This window comes from Pyrgilauda ruficollis, unplaced genomic scaffold (assembly GCF_017590135.1).
Source record: "Pyrgilauda ruficollis isolate IOZ18807 unplaced genomic scaffold, ASM1759013v1 scaffold9, whole genome shotgun sequence".
NCBI lineage: Eukaryota > Metazoa > Chordata > Aves > Passeriformes > Passeridae > Pyrgilauda > Pyrgilauda ruficollis.
This window is the reverse complement of record NW_024531043.1, coordinates 1,548,045-1,572,710: the sequence shown is the minus strand read 5'-3', so window position 1 is coordinate 1,572,710 and position 24,666 is coordinate 1,548,045. Positions and strand designations below refer to the sequence as shown.

Here is a 24,666-nt window from a genome sequence, read left to right as displayed (position 1 = left end):
GGGGGTAAATGGGGAAAGCATTGGGGGATCAATGGAGGGGAATAGTGGGAGGCAGCAGGGGGAGGGAAGGGGGGCTACAAGGGGGAAATGGGGTGTGCAGTGGGGGATGTGGGATTTCGTGGGGGTTCAATGGAGGGACAGCGAGGGGCAATAGGGGTTCACTGGGGTGCAGTGGGGGAACAAGGGGGAATGGAATGAAAGGGCAATAGGGGAAATGGGGGTCCAGTGGGGTGTGAAATGGAGTGGGATGGGATTGGCAGTGGGGGGGAATGTGGGGTGCCACGGGGGAGTTCAGAGCAGGGAGGCAGTGGGTGTGCAGTGGGGGGAAATGTGGTGCAGTGGAGGGAATATGGGGTGCAGTGTGTGGGGCTGAGGGGGAAGAAGGGGGAGAATGAGTGGGGAATAGGAGGATTCAGTGGGGATTTAATGGAGGAGGAAAATGTGGGACAGTGGGGAGGGAAATGGGGTTCTGGGGGGTGCAGTGAAGAGGAATGGGCAGTGAAGGGGGAGAATGGGGGTTAATGGGGGAGCAAGGGGAAGGGAAATGGGGTTCAATAGTGGGAATGTGGGGTTCGGCGGGGGTGCAGTGAGGATGGAAATGGGGATGGGGGGGGGAATGTGCGGTGCAGTGAGGAGGAACGGGGGTAAAGGGGGAAGAACGAACGGGTGCAGTGGGGAGGGAAATGGGGTACAGTGGAAGGAGTGTGGGGTGCCATGGGGGAGAATGGGCAGGGTTCGATGGGGAGGGGTGCAGTGGGGGGGCACTGTGGGGGTTCCACGAGGAGGGTGCAAGGGGGGTATCAAGGGGAGGCCCCGGCGGGCGGCGCGACCCCCGGCCCGGCCCCGGGGACCCCGAGGAGCTGGCGCGGAGGCTGCGGGCCCCGCGCTGGCTGGAGCCCGGGCAGGAGCAGCGGCTGTTCCAGCGGCTGGAGGAGGAATTCTTGGCCAACACGCGGCTGCTGGAGCAGCTGGGGGACACGGAGATCCCCCCCCCCGCGCCCCCCGCCACCGCCGACTCGGCCTATTGCTCCTCGTCATCCTCGTCTTCCTCCCTGAACGTCTTCGCCAAGCACGGGCTGCCCGCCGAGGACGGGCGGCGGGGCGGGAGCAGCGATGGGAACAACAACGGGAACAACAACGGGAACAACGGCGTGTGCCCCCCGCTGCCGTCCAACCCCACCCTGGCAGACGCCAGGCGCCGCTCCACCTTCTCCAGCTCCTCCGACGAGAGCTGCTGCTTCCCGGCCTCCTGGGACAACCGGGAGACCCCGGGGAACCCCGGCTCCGACACCGACTGGGCCACCGGGGAGGACGAGCTGATGGAGATGGAGGAGAGCCCCAAGCTGGGGGTCCCCGCGCCCCCGCCGCGGCCCTGGGCCAAGCCCCGGCTGGACACGCAGCCCCACAAGACGCCCTCCCGGATCCCCACGCCCCGGGGCTACGGGGCAGGCGCCCACCGGGCCCCGAACGGCAGCCCCAGGGCCTGGGGGGCTCTGCAGAGCATCCCCTCCTCCCTCCTGGAGCCCCCCTGGGCCCCGCGGGAGCGCGAGGGGCTGGAGGAGAAAGCGTGGCCATGAGGGGTCGATGGCCATGGCAGCTCCTGGCAGCCCCTGGGGACATCCCCGAGCTGCTGGGGAGGGTGGAGGTGGCACCCGGCCAGGCGATGGCCACAGAGCTGGGGTGGCCAGGACCTCTTCACTCGGTGACTGTTGGCATTGGGGTGGGCCTGGCAAGGAGCCCCCAGCCCCAAAGGGTGCCAGGGGTGTCCCCATGCCATGGGGAGCAGCTCCACAGGGGGGGCAGTCGTGTGGTCAGGGCAGTGGTGGCCAGAGCAGAGCTGGGAATGGGGCTGGAGAGCACCCAGTTCTTTTCCTGGTCTCTTCATTTCCTCACTCTTCTCCACTTGTTTTCCTTATCTTGACCTTCTCTTCTTGTCTTCTCCCTTTCTTGCTATTCTTGTCATCCTCCTCCTCCTCCTCTCATCCTCTCCTCTCTTCTTTTGGGCTGCCTCCTCCTCTTGTCTTCTCTCCTCCTCTTGGCCCTCACGTCCTTTCCCCTCATCATCTTCTCTTCTTGACCTTCCCCTCTTTTCTTCTAGGCCTCATCATCACCTCCTTGGCCACTTTCTCCTCTCCTCTCCAGCCCTGAGATGACTTGGGGACATGCAGTTTGTCACCACAAGCCCTGTTTCAGGGCAGGAGTGGGTCACTCTTCTCTCTCCAGCCCCCAGCTGGCCACAGCACTGCCCACAGCTCGTGTTCATGTCCCCAGGGTGGGACAGGGCTGTGCCCCCAGCCCAGGCCACCGAGGCCCCACCCCTGCATGTCCTCTCCAGCCAGTAAAGACCAACGGAGCTGAGCCCACCTGTCTGGTCATCTGTCCAGGGGGATTCAGACCCCCAGGCCCGAGGGAGGGAGGCTCTGGGGGTCCTAGCAGGGGTGGGAGCAGTGAAGAGCTGGGCTGAGGCTGAGTCCCAGTGTCCTGTACTCTTTTACAGCCACTGGGACCCTTCCAGAAGTGTCCCTGGAGCCCCAAGTGCCCCACAGCCAGGGACCTTCACTCAGGGCTGCTGGCCCAGGGGGACACAGCAGGTTGTGGGTCACCAGGAGGGTCCAGAGCTGCAGGTGGTGACCACCTTGCTGTGACTTTGGGGGTTCCAAAGCAGAGTGTCCACTGTGGTCCCTGGACACGTGCTCTGGCAGTGCCAGAGTGGTGCTGGTGGCCCGTGGGGTGTCCCAAAGCAGGACTTGGTGGTGCTGCTCATCACCGACCCCACAAAGGACCAGCAGCACCTCCGGGGACCCCACGCTTGTCCCCAACCCCAGGAGGGGCTCAGGGCACCCAGACTGGACACCATGGACAGTGCAGGGCCACCTTGGCCTTGGTGGATCCCTGAGAGGCTCCAGGAGCAGAGCCACGAGCTCCCCAGGCCCATCCTGTCCCCAGGGGGTGACTGGCCCCGTGTGTCTGGTCCCAAGCCCAGCCCTGCCCATCTGCTGTGTCAGGCCTTGCTGTGCCAGAGGCCACGGGGACACTGGCCCCAGGGAGGGCTTATCTGGCCCTGCAGTGCTGGCAGGAAGCTCCCAGGATCCTGCTTCCCTCGGGGTCACCGGGGCCATGGCCACCCCAGCAGTGTCCCCAAGGGTCGGTGTCACCTTTATTCAACATTCCCTTCAAACCAGTGAACATTACAATATATTTATCTTTCATATATTAGAGATTTCCTGCTTCGAGGTGGGGGGACCCATGGCTTGATTTGTGGGGGAAGGAGCAGTGGGAGCCCCAGGGGAGCAGAGGGAGCTGTGGGGCTGGGCAGGGGGAGAGGGGATGCTCAGAGCCCTCCTGGCCCATGGCAGGGGCTGGAGGGGGCTGGAAAAGCCCTTTTTAACCTGCACCTTAAGTACAGCCTCAAATGTGGGATCCTCAGGCCCTTCTGGGAGCTTTGGGAAGGGCTCCCATGGAGAGGAGATCCTCTGGGAAGGGCTCACCCACAGGTGAGGTTCTGCTGAACCAGGGCACAGTATCAGGGAGAGCCAAAGCTGTTTCCCACCTGCTCCAGCCCCAAATCCCAGGGCTCCAGGGGGATCTGCAGCCAGAGCCACCTAATGCCACGGCACTCTGGGCCCCCCAGCAGCTATTCCCAGGGTCTGGAATGCTGAACCCACCACCAGCCAGCACTCCATGAGAGCCAGAAACAGAAGCTGGGGTTTTTGGGAGCCTGAGGGTGAAACTGGGATGTGGAGAGAGCAGCACCAGCGAGGAGCACATGGCATCACTCACACACGGATTGCTGCAGGGATGCAGGGACTGGGGACAGCCCCCTGCCCCCTCTGCTCCCCCCAGCCCCCCGAGGGAGGGAGAACCCCAGGGACTGGGTTCTGGGCAGGAGGGAAAGGGGACATGCACACAGATCCAGCCCTGCTCCCTCAGGCAGGAAAGGGAGGAGGAGGAGGAAAGCGAGGAGGAGGAGGAGGAGGAGGAAAGGCTGCAGCAGCACCTCAGTTCTTCAGGATGGTCTCATACGCTTGGTAGATGTACTGGGACACCTCTGGTGCTCGGCATTTCAGGGATAACTGTGGGGAGAGAAGGAAGAGCGGGGTCATGGCATCCCACCCCACGCTGGAGAGCCACCAGCCCCAAAGCAGAGCCCTGCATGCTGCAGCACCCTCCCACGGGACAGTCCAGCTCCTGATTTCAGCTGGAAAAAGGTTATTAAACCCCTGCAAGCCCTCCCAGGGCAGAGCCATCCACATGCAGCACAGGCAGGGAACAGGCAGGGGCAACACTCCAGCTTTTGGATTGGATCCAGTGCCTGGCACTCCAGGGTCAAGGGTTCCCCAAAAACTTCCTCCTCCTCCCTGAAGAGGAGTGAGCCTCTTCAGGTGTTTGCTTAAATACAACATCATTCCAAAATCAATTAGCTCCTCAAGCAGGGGAAGCTCATGGAGAATCCTCTGGGATAAGGATTTTCAGCTATCCTCATCCTCAGTGAAACCAGGAGGGCGATGGGGATGTCCCAACCCTTGGAAACGTCCCCCTCCTTGTGCCAGCCCTGTTGGGAGGAGAGGCAGGAGGCACCAGGAGACTGGCAGGGCAGGGCAAAACATCGGGGGAGGGAGGAACATCCAGGCAGCAGCCAGGGAGAGCCCAAAGCCAGGGAAAAACCAATCTCTAACCTCCAAATCCTGCAAGAGCGGGCAGGCCGGCGAGGGCGGGCAGCGGGGACGGAGACACAGAGAGAGGCGTCAGGGTGACACAACTGGTCCCACCCCACAGGCTGCCAGGGAGGTGGGGAGGGTACAGGGAGAGCAGGACATCGGGATGGCTCATGGGTGAGGTGTGGAGAGATCCCTGCTCAGGGAATGCTCCGAGGACAGGGTTTCATGGAGCTGGGTGGGTTGGGAGCCCTCTGTGTCCTTCAGCTGTCCCCACAGGAGCAGTGTCACCCTCCCCACGGGAGAGGGACAGCGGGGCTGGCACCAGCGCCACCAGCAGCTGGGGAGGTCCCACAGCAGGGATGTGCCCCCCAGGCAGGGGATGGGATGTACCGTGAAGCTGGGGTTGCTGGGCTGGATCCGGAGCTCTGCCAGCACCCAGATGCCGTTGGTGAGCTTCAGGGATTGGTAGAGCATGTCCTGGCCCTCCACGTTCCTCTTTGCAATGGTGAAGATGTTGCTGCCTTGGAGTTTGCTGCTCACAGCGTCTGGGATGGGAAAGAGAGGCTGAGGGGCTGGGCTGACCCCCTGCTCCCCTTGGACCTCCTCCTGCCCCTCCTTGTCATGGAAGAGGCTTAGATTGGGTATTAGGGAATTAGGGGAAATTTCTTCATGGAAAGGGTGGCACAGCTGCCCAGGGCAGTGCTGGAGTCCCCAACCCTGCAGGGATTGAACAGCCACGTGGATGTGGCACTTGGGGACAGGGTTAAGTGTGACCTGAGCCAGGTCCTTGCGAGGGGGTGGGACCCACCTGCGTTGAGGGAACAGTCTTTGATCTGGAACTGGGTCTCGTTCTCGTTGGGAATGTCCTTCCAGGTGGCCAGGAATGTCTGCCTCTCTGCAGGGAGGGAGAACAGCAGTGCTGAGGGAGCTGCCAGACTGGCCACCCCCAAAGGTGACACAACACAGGTGACATGGCAGCCAAGGTATGTCACCCTGCCACCCGCTCCAGCAGGTTCAGGGCAGCCACCTGCTTTTGGGGGCTCACCCAATGTGATCAAGAAGGTTCCAGGGGCTGGGATGGCACCTAGGGACAGGTGACAGAGCACACCTTGCTGGAGCCATGGTCACCCCACTCACCCATCTTGCCATCCTCCACGAACAGGATGTGCAGGGGGTACAGGGTGCTGAAGTAGAAGACATCAATGTTGTTCTTCACTGCCACCTGGGGTGGAAGGACATGGGGATTTCAACACCTCCGACCCACAGCAGGTTTCCAAAATGTCCCATCCCATCCCATCCCATCCCATCCCATCCCATCCCCATCCCATCCCCATCCCCATCCCATCCCCATCCCATCCCCATCCCTCTGGAGCCAGGTGTCACTGCAGCAAGCACCTGTCTCCTGCTGTCACATCTCCCTCTGGATTTCTCCAAGGGACCCTGCCCCATCCCCAGCTCCCCAGGAGGGGACAGCCCCGTGTTCCCCACCTGGAGGTTGTTGAGGGGCTCCATCTTCATGACGGAGCCCACGGTGTTGAGGGGCAGGGAGATCTCCACGGACTGGTTGGGAGCCAGAGGCGCATGCACCTGCAGAGGGGCTGCTGGGGCCAGGCCGAAGCTGGGGGACACCAGGGAGGGCAGGGGGTCAGGCTGGGGACAGCAGGGGATGGCACAGGGTGCTGTCCATCCAAGCCTGGCACTCCCTGCCTTCCTCCACGGGCATCCCAGGAATCGCCTCGCTGCCCCCTGAGCTGTCCAGCACGGGGCTGGTTCCTGCCCTGCCCACCCTGGGGCAAGCCCAAATCTCCTCCCTTCCTCCTCCACCCATGTGTAGCATTCCTGCAGCATTTCCTCAGTGCCTTTGAGGGAAAAGGAAGCATTGGTTTCCCAGGACAACCAAGAGGACAACAGTCGGACCCTGAGGAACGGCCTCTTCAGCCAACTTCTTAGAGGCTTTGGTTTGATGCTCATCACCACCACAGCCATCAGAGAGAGAAGGGTCATCACCAGAGGCTGTTCCCAGCCCTTGCAGCTCCTTCCTCATGCCCTTTTCCACACAAAACTGCTCCAGGCAGCATCTCCACGGGTCCCAGGTGACCCAGCCCAGGTGGGACTCACCTGTTGCGGTTGAACTGGATGGCAAAGTCAGACATGACCTGCAGGGCTTTGTTGGTCAGCACGAGGTCCATGGAGATGGAGCCCACCTGGCGGCTGAAGGTGCCAGAGATCTCCAACCCCTTGGCTTTCATGGCAGGGAGCCAGACCTGGGCCAGGGAGACAAGAAACCCTTGGGGTGTCACCCAAAGCAGAGCCTTGGTGCTCCCCCACCTCCTCCAGGGGGGCTCTGCTGTGGGGGGTGGGCAAGGGGGGGTCTGTGCCTCCCTTAACCCTGAGCTTGGCTGGCCCCACTCACCGTTTTGGGGGCCACATAGGATCCTGAGAGGGTCCCCACCCCACCGGTGAGGTCGAAGAGGTCACCCAGGCCGCTGCCAAGGGGTGCCCCCATGTTTGTGGGCGCCGTGGTGCTGGGAGCTGGTGTGAAGCTGCCACTGCTGCCACCCATCTGTGGGGACAAGGGAGGGGTTACAGGGGGCACCAGGGGGAAGGGGACAGGAGGAGGAAGAAGAGGAAGAGGATGCAGAGAACGAGAGGGTTTGGGTGTGAGGGCACACTCACAGCAGGGCTGCCTCCCACATCGCTGCGCAGCTGCAAGAGAAGAAAGGGGCATCAGCAGGGGCAGGGCTGAGGGCACAGGGGTCCCCAAAACGTCCCCTCTGGACACTCCCTGGAAGCAGCAGAGTGGGGCAGCAAGGGCCTCTAGTTGGGATGCTCCAGTGGTCCCAGACCAGGAGCTGTGAGGGGCCATGGCTGTCCCCAGAGGGAGGTGAGGTGTCCCTGGGGCTGGGGGCAGCAGGGGCAGCCAGGGGGCAGGGGCTGGGCAGAGGGTGATCCATACCCCTTCCGACTCGTCCCCCATCTCCAAGCAGAAGCAGGCAAGGTGGAGAGAAGAGCCAGCCACATGCAGAGAGAAGCCAGGAGAGAAGAGACAAAAAGAGAGAGAGAAGAGAAGGGGAGGAGGGGACAGAGGTTAGTCCTGACACATCTGTCTGTCCATGGCTGTCCTGGGGACAGTGGACAGAGCCAGACCTCATTCCCAGCCTCAGTGCCAGCCTATCACCGATCCCTGGGAGCCACAAGGTGCCAGGGCAGCACTTGCAGGGTTACAAAACAGGAAAGGCAGCAAGGCTGTCCCCCCTTGGGATAAATCGGCTGGATTTCATGAGTCATGGAGGAAACTCCAAACTCTATTCCTTCAGGGAGCCTGGCCCACCTCCAGCACCCACAGGGCAGGTGTTCCCACACAGGGAGAGGTTTCCATCCTGCCTCACCCCGAGGCCAAACCACTGCTTGGCCTGCATTCCCTGGAGGACACACTGTCACCTCCAGATCTCCTGGCACAGGGGACACCCCACAGGCGGGGAGTGGCCACATCCTGGCCCAGCCCTGCAGCAGTTTGGGGGTCAGAGAGGGGCCCCCAGGAGCAGCCACGCCTGCAGCACAGCATACAGAGAGGGGAACATCCACACCAACAGAGAGAAAAGGCACAGGGAAGTGGTGGGTGGAACCCCTCCCCTCCACTGGATAATGGCAGGATAAATGAGGGTTCAGTGCCCTCTGTCCCTACCACTGCAGGAAAGGACCAGCCCAGATGTCCCCAGGCTGACAAGTCTGTCCTATCCCAGACCAGAACCAGCATCAAGCCCAGCAGGATGCCAATGGGACAGCCTGGAACCAGGGAAGGAGCACAGGAGCTGGGACGTACCAGCCTGTCCAGACCACCCCCGAGGAGGTCCACAGCGCCCATCTGCACGGCGGAGGTGGCCATGGGTGGCCCGCTCACTGGGGGGCCCAGGTCCAGGTTGAGCAGGTCCCCAAGCAGGTCCCCCTGGGTGGGGATGACAGAGGGCTGATCTGCTGCTGGCCCCCCCGACGGGGCTGTGTCCGGGCTCTCAGGACTCTCACCCCTGAAGGGAATGATGGGAGAGGGTGAGGAGCTCCAGCTGGGACAGGAGGTCCCACTGCAGACAGGAGTTGGCCCAGTTGAACCCTCTATCCCATCCTGCCTCCCAACACTTCAATGGCAAGCAAGATCCCCCCCCATGCCATCCTGGCTCCCAACACATGCCCATAGAGATCACTGGGAATCACTTGGCAATCTCTACAATGCCAGTGGAGATCACCTCCACCGGCATCACTCCTTCAGCTTTTTAAGGCCAGGGCTGAACCCACACAGCCCTGCTCCTACAGAACCTCCCTTGGGGATGGGGGCTCAGCTCTGAGCACAGCGGCCCCACAGCAGCCCCACATCCAACCCCTCCATCCACAGCCCTGGAAATCCCAGCACGGGGTGGGGACACGGCAACACTCACGAGTCCGTCCGCGGGGGCAAACTCTTGTGCACGACGCCCCTGCTGCCCTCCACGAAGGCGCTGGGGGGTTTGTGGTACACCGAGGCCAGCGTCCCGATGTAGCAGATGAGCTCGTCCAGCAGCGTGGGCTCGATCAGATCCGTCTCCTCCGAGATCAGCGGCTTCTCGGCCAGCACCACCTCCTTGGCGGCCACGGGGTCCGTGGAGAGCAGGCGCCAGTAGATGTAGCCACGATCCCGCAGGTCGGGGTTGTCCGAGTCCTTTGGGAAGCCATTGGGAAGCTGCAGCTGCTACGGAGCTGCTCAGAGCAACTGCAGCTGCTACGGAGATACTCAGAGCAACTGCAGCTACTAGAGAGATGTTCAGGGCTACTGCAGCTACTACAGACGTACTCGGAGCACCTGCAGCTACTACAGAGCTGTTCAGACCAACTGCAGCTACCACAGAGCTGTTCAGAGCAACTACAGCTACTACAGAGATACTCAGAGCTGCTTTCCCCACCTAAGCCTTGCTGGGAGGGACCACAGGGATCAAAGAGGCCACAAGGTGCCTCCTGAGCCATGGGAGTGTCCACACTCTCCAGGCTTTCAAGTGTCAGCATTCCCAGAGGGACTTGGGACAAGGGATGGAGGGACAGGACACAGGGAATGGCTTCCTTGTGTTTCTGAGTTGGGTTACTAAGTCTTTGAGGAATTTTTGTGGAACAGTGCTGTGGAAAGTGATTGATTGTTTGAGAAGCAGAGTTATGGGTGTTGTTGAAGTGGTAAGGAGTTATGGATTTGGGAAAATTGGTGTTGAGTTTGGGTGGTTTGCTGGTGTTTGAGAGGGTGTGGGTAGGGGAGGGAGACCCTGCCCATGTAACTCCTGCCAGAGGACAGGGATGGATGGGATATTGGGAAGGAATTGTTCCCTGGGAGGGTGGGCAGGCCATGGCACAGGGTGCCCAGAGCAGCTGTGGCTGCCCCTAGACCCCTGGAAGTGTCCAAAGCCAGGTTGGATTGGGCTTGGAGAAACCTGGGATAGTGGAATGTGTCCCTGCAGGCTGGAACAAGGGGATCCTTAAGGTTCCTCCAACCCAAACCATTCTGAACTAAGCTCCAATTACCTGCCTGCTCACATGATCAGGCTATTCCCACTTCTGGGGGGATGGGAAGCCCTTGGAAGCTCTCCCAGGTGTGACCCACCTGTGTGGCCAAGCTCAGCACCTGCTGCACCAACTCCTGTGTCTCTGTGGGCTTCTTCAGGAACAGCTTCACGATGGCTGTCAGCAGCTGCAGCTGCACCTGTGGGGGACAGACAGGGTGAGGGACAAACAGACAGACAGGTCACACTGTGTTCGCGCAGGAACACATGGATTTGCCCCAGGACCTAATCTCAACTTTCCTTTCAAGGGACCAAAGGCACGGTGACCATGTCAGTGGCAGTGACACATATCAGGGCACCTCACCCAGGCCCTTTCCAGCCCATTTCCACACCCTCAGACACAGGCTGACCCCAGCATCATGGGGCAGGATCTTGGGAGCAGGTCACACAGTCCTACAGGGCACAGGCCAGAGCATCCCTTGACTTCCACATGGATAAGCAGCAGGAATTCCCCTCCCAGCCTCTCAGGGAGCCTGGATCTCTGGCTTTGCTACTCAGCATTTGCAGACTTTGCCCTGTTCACTGTCACTTGGTTACAGCGTGTTTTGCAGAGTTTTCCAGAGTTGGAAACCCTCCAAAATTCCACAGGCAAACCCACTGGCCTCAGTTGCTCTGGGCAACAGGGCAGGCACTGCTCCCCCTGCTCATTTTCCAGCTCCACAGGGATCCTGTGCTGGCACAGTGGGACAACCAGGTCACTGCCTGGTGCCTCCCAACCATGGAACAGGGAAGGCACTTGGGACAACGCCATTGGAGAGCAGGCGCCAGTAGATGTAGCCACGATCCCGCAGGTCGGGGTTGTCCGAGTCCTTTGGGAAGCCATTGGGAAGCTGCAGCTGCTACGGAGCTGCTCAGAGCAACTGCAGCTGCTACGGAGATACTCAGAGCAACTGCAGCTACTAGAGAGATGTTCAGGGCTACTGCAGCTACTACAGACGTACTCGGAGCACCTGCAGCTACTACAGAGCTGTTCAGACCAACTGCAGCTACCACAGAGCTGTTCAGAGCAACTACAGCTACCACAGAGCTGTTCAGAGCAACTACAGCTACCACAGAGATACTCAGAGCTGCTTTCCCCACCTAAGCCTTGCTGGGAGGGACCACAGGGATCAAAGAGGCCACAAGGTGCGTCCTGAGCCATGGGAGTGTCCACACTCTCCAGGCTTTCAAGTGTCAGCATTCCCAGAGGGACTTGGGACAAGGGATGGAGGGACAGGACACAGGGAATGGCTTCCTTGTGTTTCTGAGTTGGGTTACTAAGTCTTTGAGGAATTTTTGTGGAACAGTGCTGTGGAAAGTGATTGATTGTTTGAGAAGCAGAGTTATGGGTGTTGTTGAAGTGGTAAGGAGTTATGGATTTGGGAAAATTGGTGTTGAGTTTGGGTGGTTTGCTGGTGTTTGAGAGGGTGTGGGTAGGGGAGGGAGACCCTGCCCATGTAACTCCTGCCAGAGGACAGGGATGGATGGGATATTGGGAAGGAATTGTTCCCTGGGAGGGTGGGCAGGCCATGGCACAGGGTGCCCAGAGCAGCTGTGGCTGCCCCTAGACCCCTGGAAGTGTCCAAAGCCAGGTTGGATTGGGCTTGGAGAAACCTGGGATAGTGGAATGTGTCCCTGCAGGCTGGAACAAGGGGATCCTTAAGGTTCCTCCAACCCAAACCATTCTGAACTAAGCTCCAATTACCTGCCTGCTCACATGATCAGGCTATTCCACTTCTGGGGGGATGGGAAGCCCTTGGAAGCTCTCCCAGGTGTGACCCACCTGTGTGGCCAAGCTCAGCACCTGCTGCACCAACTCCTGTGTCTCTGTGGGCTTCTTCAGGAACAGCTTCACGATGGCTGTCAGCAGCTGCAGCTGCACCTGTGGGGGACAGACAGGGTGAGGGACAGACAGACAGACAGGTCACACTGTGTTCGCGCAGGAACACATGGATTTGCCCCAGGACCTAATCTCAACTTTCCTTTCAAGGGACCAAAGGCACGGTGACCATGTCAGTGGCAGTGACACATATCAGGGCACCTCACCCAGGCCCTTTCCAGCCCATTTCCACACCCTCAGACACAGGCTGACCCCAGCATCATGGGGCAGGATCTTGGGAGCAGGTCACACAGTCCTACAGGGCACAGGCCAGAGCATCCCTTGACTTCCACATGGATAAGCAGCAGGAATTCCCCTCCCAGCCTCTCAGGGAGCCTGGATCTCTGGCTTTGCTACTCAGCATTTGCAGACTTTGCCCTGTTCACTGTCACTTGGTTACAGGGTGTTTTGCAGAGTTTTCCAGAGCTGGAAACCCTCCAAAATTCCACAGGCAAACCCACTGGCCTCAGTTGCTCTGGGCAACAGGGCAGGCACTGCTCCCCCTGCTCATTTTCCAGCTCCACAGGGATCCTGTGCTGGCACAGTGGGACAACCAGGTCACTGCCTGGTGCCTCCCAACCATGGAACAGGGAAGGCACTTGGGACAACGCTATGATGGCAGTTCACAGAACCATGGAACAGCCTGGACTGGAAGGGACCTCAAATCCCATCTCATTCCCCCTCTTGCCATGGGCAGGAACACCTTCCACTCTGCCAGGTTACTCCAAGGCTGGACTACATCCTACACCCAACCTGCGCCAAGCACCTGCACGAACAATCCCTGCAGAGCAAACTGTCCCCTGCTCCACTTGGGAGCTCTGTCCCAGTGCCACCCCGAGGCAGCAGGTCCCCTGGCACACCTGGGTGCTCTCATCATGGAAGCCCTCCAGGAAGCTCTCCAGCAGCTCGTCGGCGTTGTCGATGCGCTCGGCGTATTCCCCCACGATCCAGATCATGGCAGCCCTGGCCTCGGGCTCGTCCAGGGAATCCAGGTTCTCGCAGAGCGTGGCGATCACGCTCTCGTACCTTCCCCAGGGGAGGAGAGCAGGAGTCAGCTCACCGAGAGCAGGAGACACGAATCCTGATCCACCCAAACTCCGTCCCACTGCCCACTGCAGAGCTGTGGCTGAGGGCACCCTGCCTGGGGCTGTCCCCTCGCTCCATGGGCAGTGCCCACACTGATCCCAGAGCACATTCCCTGCTCCTGAATGAACCCAGAGCCACCAGCTACTCCTGCAGAGCTCTGCTCGTTACCAATTCAGTTCATTAGTATTTATTACCACTATTAGTCCCCGACTTCCTGATTACAGAGTTGCCTATTCATCCTGGCTCAGCTGGAACATTCCCTCCCCTCTCCTCTCCTCCTGCTGCCCTTGTTCCAGCACCAGGAGCTGGATTGAGAGCCAGGGACAGTTTCTGCTGACACAAGGGACCTGCACTTCCCTGGCAGCTCCTCTCCATTTCAGTGCCTGGATGTGGAACTGCCACCATCCTGAGGCTGGGGACAAAAAAACCCAAAGCCACCTGTGCTGGGGGGAGGCTCCGGGGGCTTCATCCCACCAAGAGCTTGTGGCCCCCCAAGGACAGAGGGGAGGGAAGAGCTCAGGTAGGACCAGGAGCACCCCGGAGAACCCACATGCCAGGGAGTCCCCACGCACTTGTTGGGGTACTTGCGGAAGATGTCCTTGATGACCACGATGGCCTCCTGCACCACGTAGTTGACCTTGGTCTGGATGAGGTCCAGCAGGGTGCTGACACAGCGCTCAGCTGATTGCTGCCAGAGGGACTGGGTCACACAGGGACAGCCCCCCCTCACATCCCAAAGCCACCACTTATCCCCCCCACAGCGCAACAGGGGACACAGTGTGGTCTGCCCTTCACATCCTGGTGTGCCTCCTCCTCATACTCTCTGCACATCCACACAGGCTCCTCTCTTCCCATGGGAAGCATTCCAGCCATGCAGAGCCACCTTTCCAGGGAGGTTTTTAACAATCCCCTTTGGAAAATTATCCCCACAGGGAAGCAAAGTCTCTGAGTAGCTCCTCAGGAAGGGATGGATTCCCTCCCAGCCCCTCGGGAAGGGATTGGCTCCTAGCCAGCCTTCCGCAAAATGACTGGGACCTTCCCAGCCCCTCAGGGAGGGATCAGCTCCCTCCCAGCTCCCAGGAAGGGATCAGCTCCCTCCCAGTCCCACTCTGGCCCCCAACAAGCCACTGGCATCACCCACTGCATTCCTGGCTCTGTTCTAGGCAGGGATCCTAAAGCAGCTCCAGTTGCAAAGGATAAGGGGATGGAAGATCCTCCTGGCACCCCCCTGATCCCTGTGGAACAACCATGGCTCATCCCCACACCTGGGAAGGCTCCAGCTCGCAAATTCCTGGATGAGATGGCCACCATGTGCTGGAAAGTGCCACCCTGCCCACCCACAGGTGTCACAAGGCCCCACAGTGCCCCAGCCCTCACCTCCACCTTGATGGCACAGCGGCCGATGGCTCTCACCGCCTTCCTGACAAAATCCACATCCACCTCTGTGGCATATTCCTTCAGCTCTGCCAGCACCTGAGGGGTGGCACAGCACAGTGAGAGCCTGGCAGCAAGGCACAGCCACCAGGAGAGAGGGACACAGCACAGTGAGAGCCTGGCAGCAAGGCACAGCCACTGGGAGAGCGGGGCAGTGACCCAGCACGAGCAGAGGGGTGGGACAGCCACTCCAGACCGTGTCCCACAGAGCTGGGGCTGGCACTGGGGTAGCCCTGGGTGGCCCAGCCCAGCTCCTGACCTGAGCTATGTTGGCCTGGGAGGCCAGGCGGATCATGATGTCCAGTTTCTCCAGTTTGACGTAGATGGGGTCGTTGTACTTGACAAAGAACACCTTCATCTCGTGCTTCAGGATCTCGGGCCTGGAGCAGCAAGAGGCAGCGTTAGGGGGGACAGGCACTCACTCCCACCCCAATCCCAAGGTTTTGGGGGCCTACTAAATGCCAAGGAATCCAAGTCACCGTGGTTATCCCCCAGGATTCTGTCCCTTGGCCCCCCTTTGCTGGCACGTAGGGGACACAGCACAACCTTGTCACAAACACGGGCCAGACGTGAGGCAACAGGGGACGTTTGTCCTGCCAAGGCTGGAAGGGATGTTTTAGTGGGAGCAGGGACACAAATCCAGACCCCAGGGCTAGGCTGGACCTTTCTCACCAGCTCACCCTCTCTCTAAGCTGGGAAAGAGCTAGGCCAGGTCCAACTCCAAGCTGCCTTCCACATTCCCACTCCCAGGGACACTAATTGCTTTCCACTTCTCCCAGAAATTGCTGCTATTTTTAAGAGACGACCACGGCGCTGACTGGGAGGAGAACAAATCATCTGACTGGGCTGGGGCTCTCCAGCTGCCACTCCTGCTCCAGGCACACGTGTGGGGCCTCAGCCACCTCCAGGATTTTAGATCAGCAAAGGGACAAAAGGACTCTGAGCACTTGTTCAAAGAGAACACCTGTGGAGAAAGCAGCTGGCAGCACAAAAATCCCTCCCTAGACACGGAGGGACTACTCTAAAGTCTCACAGCTTTTGGCTTTGCCACTCTTTGCTGCCCCAAATAAAGAATAAACTAAAGGATACATTAAACTGGAGATCCCAGCTTAGCTCCCTGCTCATTCCCTCACCTGACTGACTCAAGGCCAGATTGGAGCAACCTGGTCTAGTGCAAAACATCCCATGGCAGGGGATGGGATGAGATGAGCTTTAAGATCCCTCCCAACCAAACCATTCCAAGATTCTCCTTGGATTTTAAATAACAGAGAAGAAAACACCCTACAGGATGTGTTGTGACACTGCTGCAGTCAGAGGGATTGAAGCACCTGTGGCTAAGAGGGGACACCTGCACACCCACCTCTTCTGCACGATGAGGTTGATGTTGCGTAGGGCCACGTACTGCAGCTCGGGCTCTGCAGACAGCAGAGTAACCAGTGGTGGGGCCAGCTTCTTCAGGAGAGTGCCATAATAATCCAGGTCCTTGGACAGCATCTCCATGAACTTCATCAGCACCTTGACAGCCGACAGCACCACGGCAGAGTTGGCGTGGGACAGGCGCGGTGTCACCCGCTCGCAGATGCTGCCGGGGCAAGGAGGGAAAGGAAATGATCCCAACCCTTCCTTCTGCTGTGAAACTCCTGCCAGCATGGAGGAAGGACTTGCAGGAAAGCTGAGAGGTGCTTGGGACCTTCCCAAAGAGGTTGAACTGGCTCCTGAATGCCCCAGTGAAGGTTATTCCCCAGGCCCTGCAGAACCCTCTGGCAGTGACCCCGTTTTGGAGCTCCCTGGTGCCCACTGTCCCCTGCAGCCACATTTTAAGCAGCTCAAGGAGCATAATCCCAGTGCCAGGGATCTCTACGGGACCAGAGCAGGCTCCAGATGGCCATGCCCAAGGCACAGCTCCAGCAGATGCCCGCTGTCCCACCTCCTGCAGCAGGGTCAGGAGGATGAAGACTCTCCTCAGAGGAGAAGGGGCAGTGCCAAGCCCTGCCTGTCCCCTCACCTCTGTGCTTCCCGGTCATCCTTGGGCATGTAGTTTGCCAGGCAGTCCAGGATGAAGATCTGGCCCCACTCAGTGCACTCATTGAGGGCTGTGAGCAGCTTGTTGATGGACTGGGGGTTGAGGTCCAGGAGGTTGCTGCTGGGATGAGACTCCGCGATTTCCGACAGTGCCGCCACCGCGTTGGCCACCACCTGCCGGGGGGGGGACAGGACACGGATTGGTGACACCAAATGTGGTGTGAGGGGATGAGCTGCCTCCTCACTACGAACCCCTCACATCCCACCAACATCTGGGATCCCGCTTCTCCCTCCCCACAGCAGATCTGAGGGGGAGGGATGAGCCGCTCCCACCGCCCACGCTGCATCTCCAACGACTCCCACGTGTTCCACAGAGTCAGCCTTGGCTTTGTGCCCAGCTCCCTTCCCTTCCCCAGGCAGCTCTGAGGAGCCCCAGAGCTTTCCACACAGCTTCTGGGCTCAACACTATGCCCAGGGTAAGACTGGAAAAGCAGGAAAGGCTGTGGGAAGAGAAACCCTGGGGAAAGATGGTTTTAAAGTTCCCCATGCCCGGGGAAAGGGAGAGAAGCCAAAGCCAAGCTGCCAGGAAAACCAGAGGCAAAAGCCACTGGCTCTGTGGTATCAGAACCAAGCAGCAGCTTCCCTCTGCCCTGAGCCACCTGGAGCAGCCTCCTTCCCACTGGGAACTGGGGAGTAATAACACACAGCCAGGGGATGGAGAAACCCTCTGTCCAGGACACAGGGTTATGGGGCAGGGAACACAGCCTGCAGTTCTGAGAAGCAAAAACTCCCCGAAAGTGGAGGGCACATGGGAGAACAGATTTGTTAACATCAAACATAGAGTCTGGGAGGATGGAAGGAAGGAAGGAAGGAACACGATGGGAGAGCGGTGACTGCCATTTGGACGAAGAGGAAGCGGAGAAGGCAAAAAGCAATCACCATGGGGTTGGAGTCTGAGATGAGATCCTTGAGGGTGTCCAGGAAGCCCTGGTCCTCCACCAGCTGGGCGTTGATGTCGTGCAGCTTGGCCACGCAGACGGCTGCAGTTTTCCTCACGTAGGGGTCCTCGTCCTTGAGGCACTTGCGCAGGGGCTCGCACAGGTACTCGGTGATTTTGTCCACGCGGATGCAGCCCATGGTGCGCACGGCCAGAGCCCGGATCAGCGGGTTGGGATCCTCACAGTCCTGCAGGGAACAGGGGAGGCTGGATGGTACTGGAATCAAGGGGCCCCGACGAAGGCAGGAATGATGCATCAGCGGTGACTGCCATTTGGACGAAGAGGAAGCGGAGAAGGCAAAAAGCAATCACCATGGGGTTGGAGTCTGAGATGAGATCCTTGAGGGTGTCCAGGAAGCCCTGGTCCTCCACCAGCTGGGCGTTGATGTCGTGCAGCTTGGCCACGCAGACGGCTGCAGTTTTCCTCACGTAGGGGTCCTCGTCCTTGAGGCACTTGCGCAGGGGCTCGCACAGGTACTCCGTGATCTTGTCCACGCGGATGCAGCCCATGGTGCGCACGGCCAGAGCCCGGATCAGCGGGTTGGGATCCTCACAGTCCTGCAGGGAACAGGGGAGGCTGGATGGTACTGGAATCAAGGGGCCCCGACGAAGGCAGGAATGATGCATCTGACTCCATGTTCTCAGAAGGCTAATTTATTACTTTATGGTACTACGTTATGTTAAAGAATACTATGCTATATTGCAGAAAACAGAAAAGATACTTACCTAATGCTAAAAAGATAATAATGAAAACTCGTGACTCTTTCCAGAGTCCCAACACAGCTTGGCCCCGACTGGCCAATGAGTCAAACAACTCACACCAGAATCCAGTGAAACAATCACCTGTGGGTAAACAATCTCCAAACCCATTCCACACGAGCACAACACAGGAGAAGCAAATGAGATGAGAATTGTTTTTCTTTTCTCTGAGGCCTCTTGCTGCCTTTCACCTTCCCAGGAGAAAAACCCTGGGCGAAGGAATTTTTTCAGAGAATGTGAATGCCACAGGATATCCTGGGCTCCTCAGCTGTCTCCAGGGGGTTCAGGTCTTCCAGGAGGTTCAAATCCCACGGTTTTCATGTTCTGCTCTTGAGAATAAGTCACCCAAGAGAAATCTCTCTCTTGTCCTGCACCCACTGAGCTCCAACACCACCAATCCTCACTCACACAACTCCTCAATCCATCCAGGAATCTCATGTCCTCATCACTTACACCAGGTACCTGAACCAACCTGATGCTGGAAACGGATATTGGGATTATTACGTGGGGTTTATCCTCCCTGAAAAGCCTGAACTCCCTCTAAAGCCCACCAGGCCTTTTCACTGAGTGATTTGGCAATATCCTGGTTCCTAACATATTCTTCAGTTCCCAGCTCCAGTGGGAAGATCACAAGGGATTTCTCAGCCCATAAATTCACATGACAGCTCTCGATCATGGGAGCTGCCCACGCTCCTGACAGAGCGAGTGGCACAGGACAGCTGCCAAAAATGGAGCTGCTGCATTACTGGACAAATTCAATCAGTTTTCTAGAGCTTGCAGAGCCCCTCCTCCAGAAGGGAGAGGCTTTGGAAAGCTGCCCACACTCCCTGATTTGCAGCCTGGCGCGGCGAGCTGGCACGTGGTGTCCCCTGTGCCCTGGGACACGGAGCCCTGTGCCCTCACCTTCACAAAGGTGTTCACAGCCATGATGGCCATGTCTGGCTGGCTCTTAGCATAGTTCATCAGATAGAGGTAGACCAGCTTCTTCAGCTCCAGGTTGTCTGTCTGCATGCAGTTCACCACATCTGGGAAGAGAGCGCTGGAACACAGAGAGCTCAGTGAAGGCAGGACACAGCCACACTGCCCATGGATCCCCCTTCCCATGGACAACCTGCTCCCAAAGCCAGCAAATACCAGCCCTCTCCTGGGATCCAGGCTGGGAGAGCTGGGGGTGCTCACCTGGAGAGGAGAGAGCTCTCCAGGGAGAGCTCAGAGCCCTTTGCAGGGCCTGAAGGGGCTCCAGGAGAGCTGGAGAGGGACTGGGGACAAGGGATGGAGGGACAGGACACAGGGAATGGCTTCCCACTGCCAGAGGGCAGGGTCACATGGGATACTGGGAATTAGGAATTGTTCCCTGGGAGGGAGGGCAGGCCCTGGCACAGGATGCCCAGAGCAGCTGTGGCTGCCCCTGGATCCCTGGCAGTGCCCAAGGCCAGGCTGGACATTGGGGCTTGGAGCAGCCTGGAACAGTGGGAAGTGTCCCTGCCCATGGCAGGGTGTTGGCTGGGCTTTAAGGACCTTTTCCCATCCAAACCATTCCATGATTCCATTATTTCATGACCTGAGCCCACCCTGCAGCAGGCCTGGCTGAACTGCCCATCCCCAGTGGATTTTTTTAACAGATCTGTATCAAAACCGGCCCTTGATGGACCAAAACTGAGCTTTCCCACATGGCTCTGCTGCATCCCTGCTCCAGGGAACATCCACTGCCCCAGGAGAAGGTGCTGCACAACTCTCTCAGGCACAGGGTGGGGCTGTTGGGGTGTCTGTGCAGGGCCAGGAGCTGGACTGGATGACTCGTGGATCCCTTCCAACTCAGGATATTCCAGGATTCTATGCATCATCACAGGATGGTGCCCAAAGGAAGAGCCCCACTCCCCTGGGTGAGTCTGGAGCACCAGGATACTCTGCTGGGATGGAGGGGAATGCAGTGGATGTGCCTGCACAGAGCTGGGGCTTCCCAAACATCCTGGAGCTGTGGGGTACCAGAGATGCTGTTTCATTCAAAGACAGAGCAATTAGACAATTAAACCACCTCAGGGGAGGCAATCAAGATCCCAGGGCTAACACAGGAGTTATTCCACCCTGACAGATGTCCCAAGGCTCCTGGAAGCTTCTCCACCTCTACAAACCAGCCAGCCCTGACAGGATGAAACCCAGGGGCTCCTTAAATCCAGGGAATTGGGCTTTGCAAAGCTGCTGCCCACCTGGGCTGGTCTCACCCGGGCTAAACCGGGCTTTGCTGGCACCTCCTGGGGAGCAGTGAGCTCAGCAAACTGCTTCCCTGCAGCCTGGAACAGGCACACGCCAAAAGAACGGGCTGACACAGCCACAGGATCATGGAATGGCTTGGGAATCATGGAATCTCTAAACTTATCAAGTTCTACCCCCTGCCATGGGCTGGGACACCTCCCAGTATCCCAGGTGCTCTAAGCCCCAGTGTCCAGCCTGGCCCTGGGCACTGCCAGGGATGCAGGGGCAGCCACAGCTGCTCTGGGCACCCTGTGCCAGGGCCTGCCCACCCTCCCAGGGAACAATTCCTTCCCAATATCCCATCTAAATCTCTTTTAGTTTAAAGCCATTCTCCTTTGGCCTGTCACTATCTGTCCATGTAAAAAGCTGCTCTCCCTCTTTTTTTAAGCCTCTTCAAGTACTGGAAGCTCCTGCCATTTCCATGTGATTTCCACAGTGGTTTCAAGATGGACACTCCCAGCTGCTGCTGCTGCTGCTCTGGGAGCCAGGGATGCCCCAGTTCTCCCAACCCTGAGTGTGTTTTCCCTCCATTTGCTCTCAAATGCACCATGAAAATCAAATTGCTGATGCTGCCTGTGCTGGGACAGGTCCATGCAGGAAAAGGCACGGAAGGAGCCACATGCAGCTCAGCCAGATGGAAAAAGGGAAGCAGGAACAGAGCAGCTGCCTGACCTTTTGGACTGGAGAGGCTGTAAAGAGTTTATCAGCATCCAGGCACCGCCACCAACCGTCCAAGGGGGTCCTGCTTGTTTTTAGTAACACACAAAGGAAGTGGGAATAATCCCAACAAACTGATCTGGCAGCCAGACCAATCCTCTTTTAGCCAGATTACAACAAAAGCCAGGAGAGCCCCCACCTGCCAGGTGGCCACGTGAACATAAACTGCACTCCAGGAGGCAGAGCTGCAGCCAGGACGTACCTGGGTGAATCCCAAGGGGAAAAGCAGCACGGAAACCCCCTTGGAAGCAACAGGGGGAAAAGGGAACCCAAAAGCCAGCTGGGTTTGGCTTGGGCACGTGGGAGAACAGCATGAAAGAGAGGTTTAGGGTAAATTTCAGGGAAAGGCTCTTCCCCCAGAGGGTGCTGGCACCGCCCAGGCTCCCCAGGGAATGGGCACGGCCCCGAGGCTGCCAGAGCTCCAGGAGCCTTTGGCCAGCGCTGCCAGGGATGCCCAGGGTGGGGTTGTTGGGGGTCTGGGCAGGGCCAGGAGCTGGGCTGGATGATCCCTGTGGGTCCCTTCCCACTCAGGATATTCCAGGCTGCAGCCCCAGCACACACCTGACGTCCTTGCCCACCGTCATGGAGGCGATCACCTTCTTCACAGCCTCCTTCTTCTTCTCCTTCTTGTCGCTGTTCAGCTCAGCCTTCAGCTCAAATATCTCCCCTGGAGAAATGGGAAAAGTGGCAGCTCAGGGATTAGAGGAAGGAGACCCCCACTCCTCTGCTGGGTGAGCACAGATCCCACCTGCTGTGTGACAGGGTTCCTCTGCCACCCCTGAAAAGAGAGATTTACCTTCCCCAACACCCCCCAAGGCTGGGGCTGCTCTGGGGGCTCAGCTCTCATCCATGGGAACAGAGAATGTTCATCCACGGGAATGGAGAATATTCACCTCCTGCTGAATCCTTCTGGCTCCTCCAGCCCCACAGGGGTGGGAGACACTGCAGGTGCAGGAGCACCCCACAGGCACTGGATGGGGTTATCTAGAGGGTATTTTTGCCTGTGGGGTGGGTATCCCAGCCCCATGAGGCCCTACCCTTCCCAGGGATGATGGCAGGTGGATTTTGGGCACTGCTCCTAAAGGCCATACGAGGAAGGGTGGCTCCCAAATCCCTCCCTGTCTGTGGCAGCAACCCCCCAGCCCAGGGCACCATCTCCTGCCCTCCTGGAGCCACGCTGAGCTCCTTATTCCCTCCTGGGCTGGCAGATTGAAAAGGAAGATGCCACATGGCTTCTCTCCACATTAATTCCTTGGTCTGGAGAGCGCTTAAGGCCCTGAGCACTGCCCAGGGGAGCTCCTGAGCTGCTAAAGCCGATCACCAGCTGCCACCAGCCCTGGCCGGGCTCAGGGGGCTGGGGACAAGGTGTCCTGACCCCACAGCAGCCCAGGAGCTGCTCCAGAGCAAGAAGCAGGGTGGGGTGTCAGCCACCACATCCCAGGGGGACTCAGGGCATTCCCACAGGAGCTTCCCAATCCTCCCCACCTGGTTTATACCAGAGTACAAACCAGGAGTAAGAACCAGCTGGTGATTTTGGGATGAACTGTGATATTCCTGGCCCTTCCCTTACCTTTCTTGGTGGTGGTGAAGTACTTGGAGTCCGTCATGGTGGTCTCCAGCCAGCAGCACGGCCCTGGAGGAGAGGCAGAGCACAGAGGTTCAGGGCTGATATTTTCCTTGCAGGGATCGTTACAGAGAGCTCCAGGAAGGAAAAACACCAGGGGAGGGAAAGAGTTTGGGATCTCATGGGAAGATTCACAAGGAGGAGCCCAATCCTTAAGGGAGGGTGAGCACCTAGCAGCTCTGTGATGATGGGGAATCAGCTGTTCCCTGATGGGGAATCAGGGTTCTCCAAAGAGGATGTGGAGGAGGAAAAGAATCACTGAAGATTCCAGGGCTGCAGCCCTGACTTTGCTCATCCCATCCCACACAGAGCCGGGCAGCAGGGGCTCAGTGATCCCCCCTGGATTGTCGTCTCCTCATCCAAAAAATGCTTTTTTAAGGAAAACTCACACCCAGCCCTCCCTCTCACCTACACAGGGAACAGCACTGGGCTGGGGACAGGAACTGAGCCAAAGCCGAGGCTCAGCTCAATGGGACAGCACAGCCAAGGGGCACGGATCTGCCAGATCAAAGGGAGCCTCTCCCACAAACCAGCCCTGCTCCAGCAGGCTTGCTTTAAATTCCAAGGGTGTGAGGCTTCAGCCCAGCACTTGAGGCTCCATTATATAATTCAGGCAGTTTAGGGCAGATTTAGGGCTTGGCAGGCTGAGGAAGGAGATGTGCAGCCCTTCAGAAAGGTCAGCGGGGATTTGGCTTTTATGGCTGGTTTTCCCATCTTTCCTTCAACAGGGAAGGAACCAGAGGCTCGTCCTTGAAAGCCTGCAGTGGCCTTGCTGTTTTGGAGGAGCAGGAATACAGGAAGGAAAGCCAAGTGGAAAAAAAAAGAGATTAAAAAAAAAGAGCTTGCGGATGGGTTTAAAATGCAAATGAGCATCTTAAAAGCCAAACGCAGCAGGAGCACAGAGGAACTGTGTTCTCTGTTCCCTGTCCAAGCTGGAGAGGGATCCCCAGCAGGGATAAAAAGAATATCTGGATGAAATCTGGGGGTTGAGCAGGCTGGGCAGAGCACACAGCTTGGCAGGGAGGGAGAGGGAAGGAGTTTGTATGGGTTTGGGGCTGCTCTGGGGGCTGGCACCATGATCCTGGTGCTATTCCAGAGGGGGAAGCCTGGCACCACACTCCCACTGCCCTGCCCCTCATGAGACAGGACACTCCTCCCTGCCTCAGTTACCTGGGATTGATTCAGAGCCTTTTTTATCCCACTAAGTCGATGGCTCTCCAGGGAACAGCGGGAGCTCCGGGCTGCGCCACAGCTCTCTGCACCTCACTGCAGATCCCGTCCTGCCAGACTGGGAGGAAGGAAGGAAGGAAAGAAAGAGGATGCACTGCAGTCCCTCCGATTCCAGGACCTGGCTCACACTCAGCCCTGCTCTGCAGAAGTGCCTGGAAAGCAAACTTGAAGCTGAGCAGGGAATTTGTGCAGGCAGCTCGCAGACATGAATCACACCGGCCGCTTCCCTGCAGCTCCCTGCTCTCCCAGAGCCAGGGAAAGCACAGCCCCTGCTTCTCCCATCCACAACCCCACTGAAAAAACCCCACTGATCTCAGAGGCTGAGACAACATCCATTCCCCCACCCCTTTAAGCTCTGCAGCAGCTCCAAGAAGGAAAGTGGCTCCTCCAGCTCGGGCATGAAGGCGCAGCCCTCGCTCCTCACACCGACACAACCTTCCCCAGGGCAGGAAGCA

The 24,666-nt window shown here is 58.5% G+C and overlaps 2 protein-coding genes and 1 non-coding gene across 7 annotated transcripts in view; 1 reads left to right on the top strand and 2 right to left on the bottom strand.

Moving 5' to 3' along the window:
* GAS2L1 (growth arrest specific 2 like 1) overlaps window positions 1-2,358 on the top strand; it is a 7,145-nt gene extending 4,787 nt beyond the window's left edge. The window contains exon 5 of the mRNA XM_041489112.1: window positions 786-2,358. Coding sequence (XP_041345046.1) covers window positions 786-1,577 — 792 coding nt within the window. The 3' untranslated portion in view covers window positions 1,578-2,358. The remainder of the gene's footprint in view (window positions 1-785) is intronic.
* An 830-nt stretch (window positions 2,359-3,188) lies between these two features.
* AP1B1 (adaptor related protein complex 1 subunit beta 1) lies at window positions 3,189-24,376 on the bottom strand. Of its 5 annotated transcripts, XM_041489018.1 has the most exons (24): window positions 24,152-24,376; window positions 22,928-22,990; window positions 21,919-22,024; window positions 19,291-19,426; window positions 17,941-18,186; window positions 16,615-16,805; window positions 15,970-16,191; window positions 14,869-14,989; window positions 14,553-14,648; window positions 13,748-13,863; window positions 12,950-13,115; window positions 11,994-12,092; window positions 9,089-9,348; window positions 8,482-8,683; window positions 7,615-7,635; window positions 7,335-7,364; window positions 7,072-7,221; window positions 6,777-6,922; window positions 6,147-6,276; window positions 5,796-5,880; window positions 5,467-5,553; window positions 5,049-5,203; window positions 4,677-4,685; window positions 3,189-4,073 (listed from the first exon to the last, which is right to left on the bottom strand). In XM_041489018.1, exons 2-24 carry the CDS (start codon window positions 22,962-22,964, stop codon window positions 3,999-4,001), a joined length of 2,886 nt encoding a protein of 961 aa, XP_041344952.1. In that variant the 5' UTR covers window positions 22,965-22,990; window positions 24,152-24,376; the 3' UTR covers window positions 3,189-3,998. The 5 variants fall into 5 exon arrangements, with proteins under 5 accessions (XP_041344952.1, XP_041344948.1, XP_041344949.1 ...); XM_041489014.1 differs by lacking the exons at window positions 17,941-18,186; window positions 19,291-19,426; window positions 21,919-22,024; window positions 22,928-22,990; window positions 24,152-24,376 and adding an exon at window positions 17,571-17,802; XM_041489015.1 differs by lacking the exons at window positions 4,677-4,685; window positions 17,941-18,186; window positions 19,291-19,426; ... (1 more) ...; window positions 22,928-22,990; window positions 24,152-24,376 and adding an exon at window positions 17,571-17,802.
* Window positions 6,578-6,682, bottom strand: LOC121365180. The gene has a single exon (XR_005956965.1). It is a non-coding gene; the product is annotated as a small nucleolar RNA SNORD125 (small nucleolar RNA).
* Window positions 24,377-24,666: the final 290 nt, after the last annotated feature.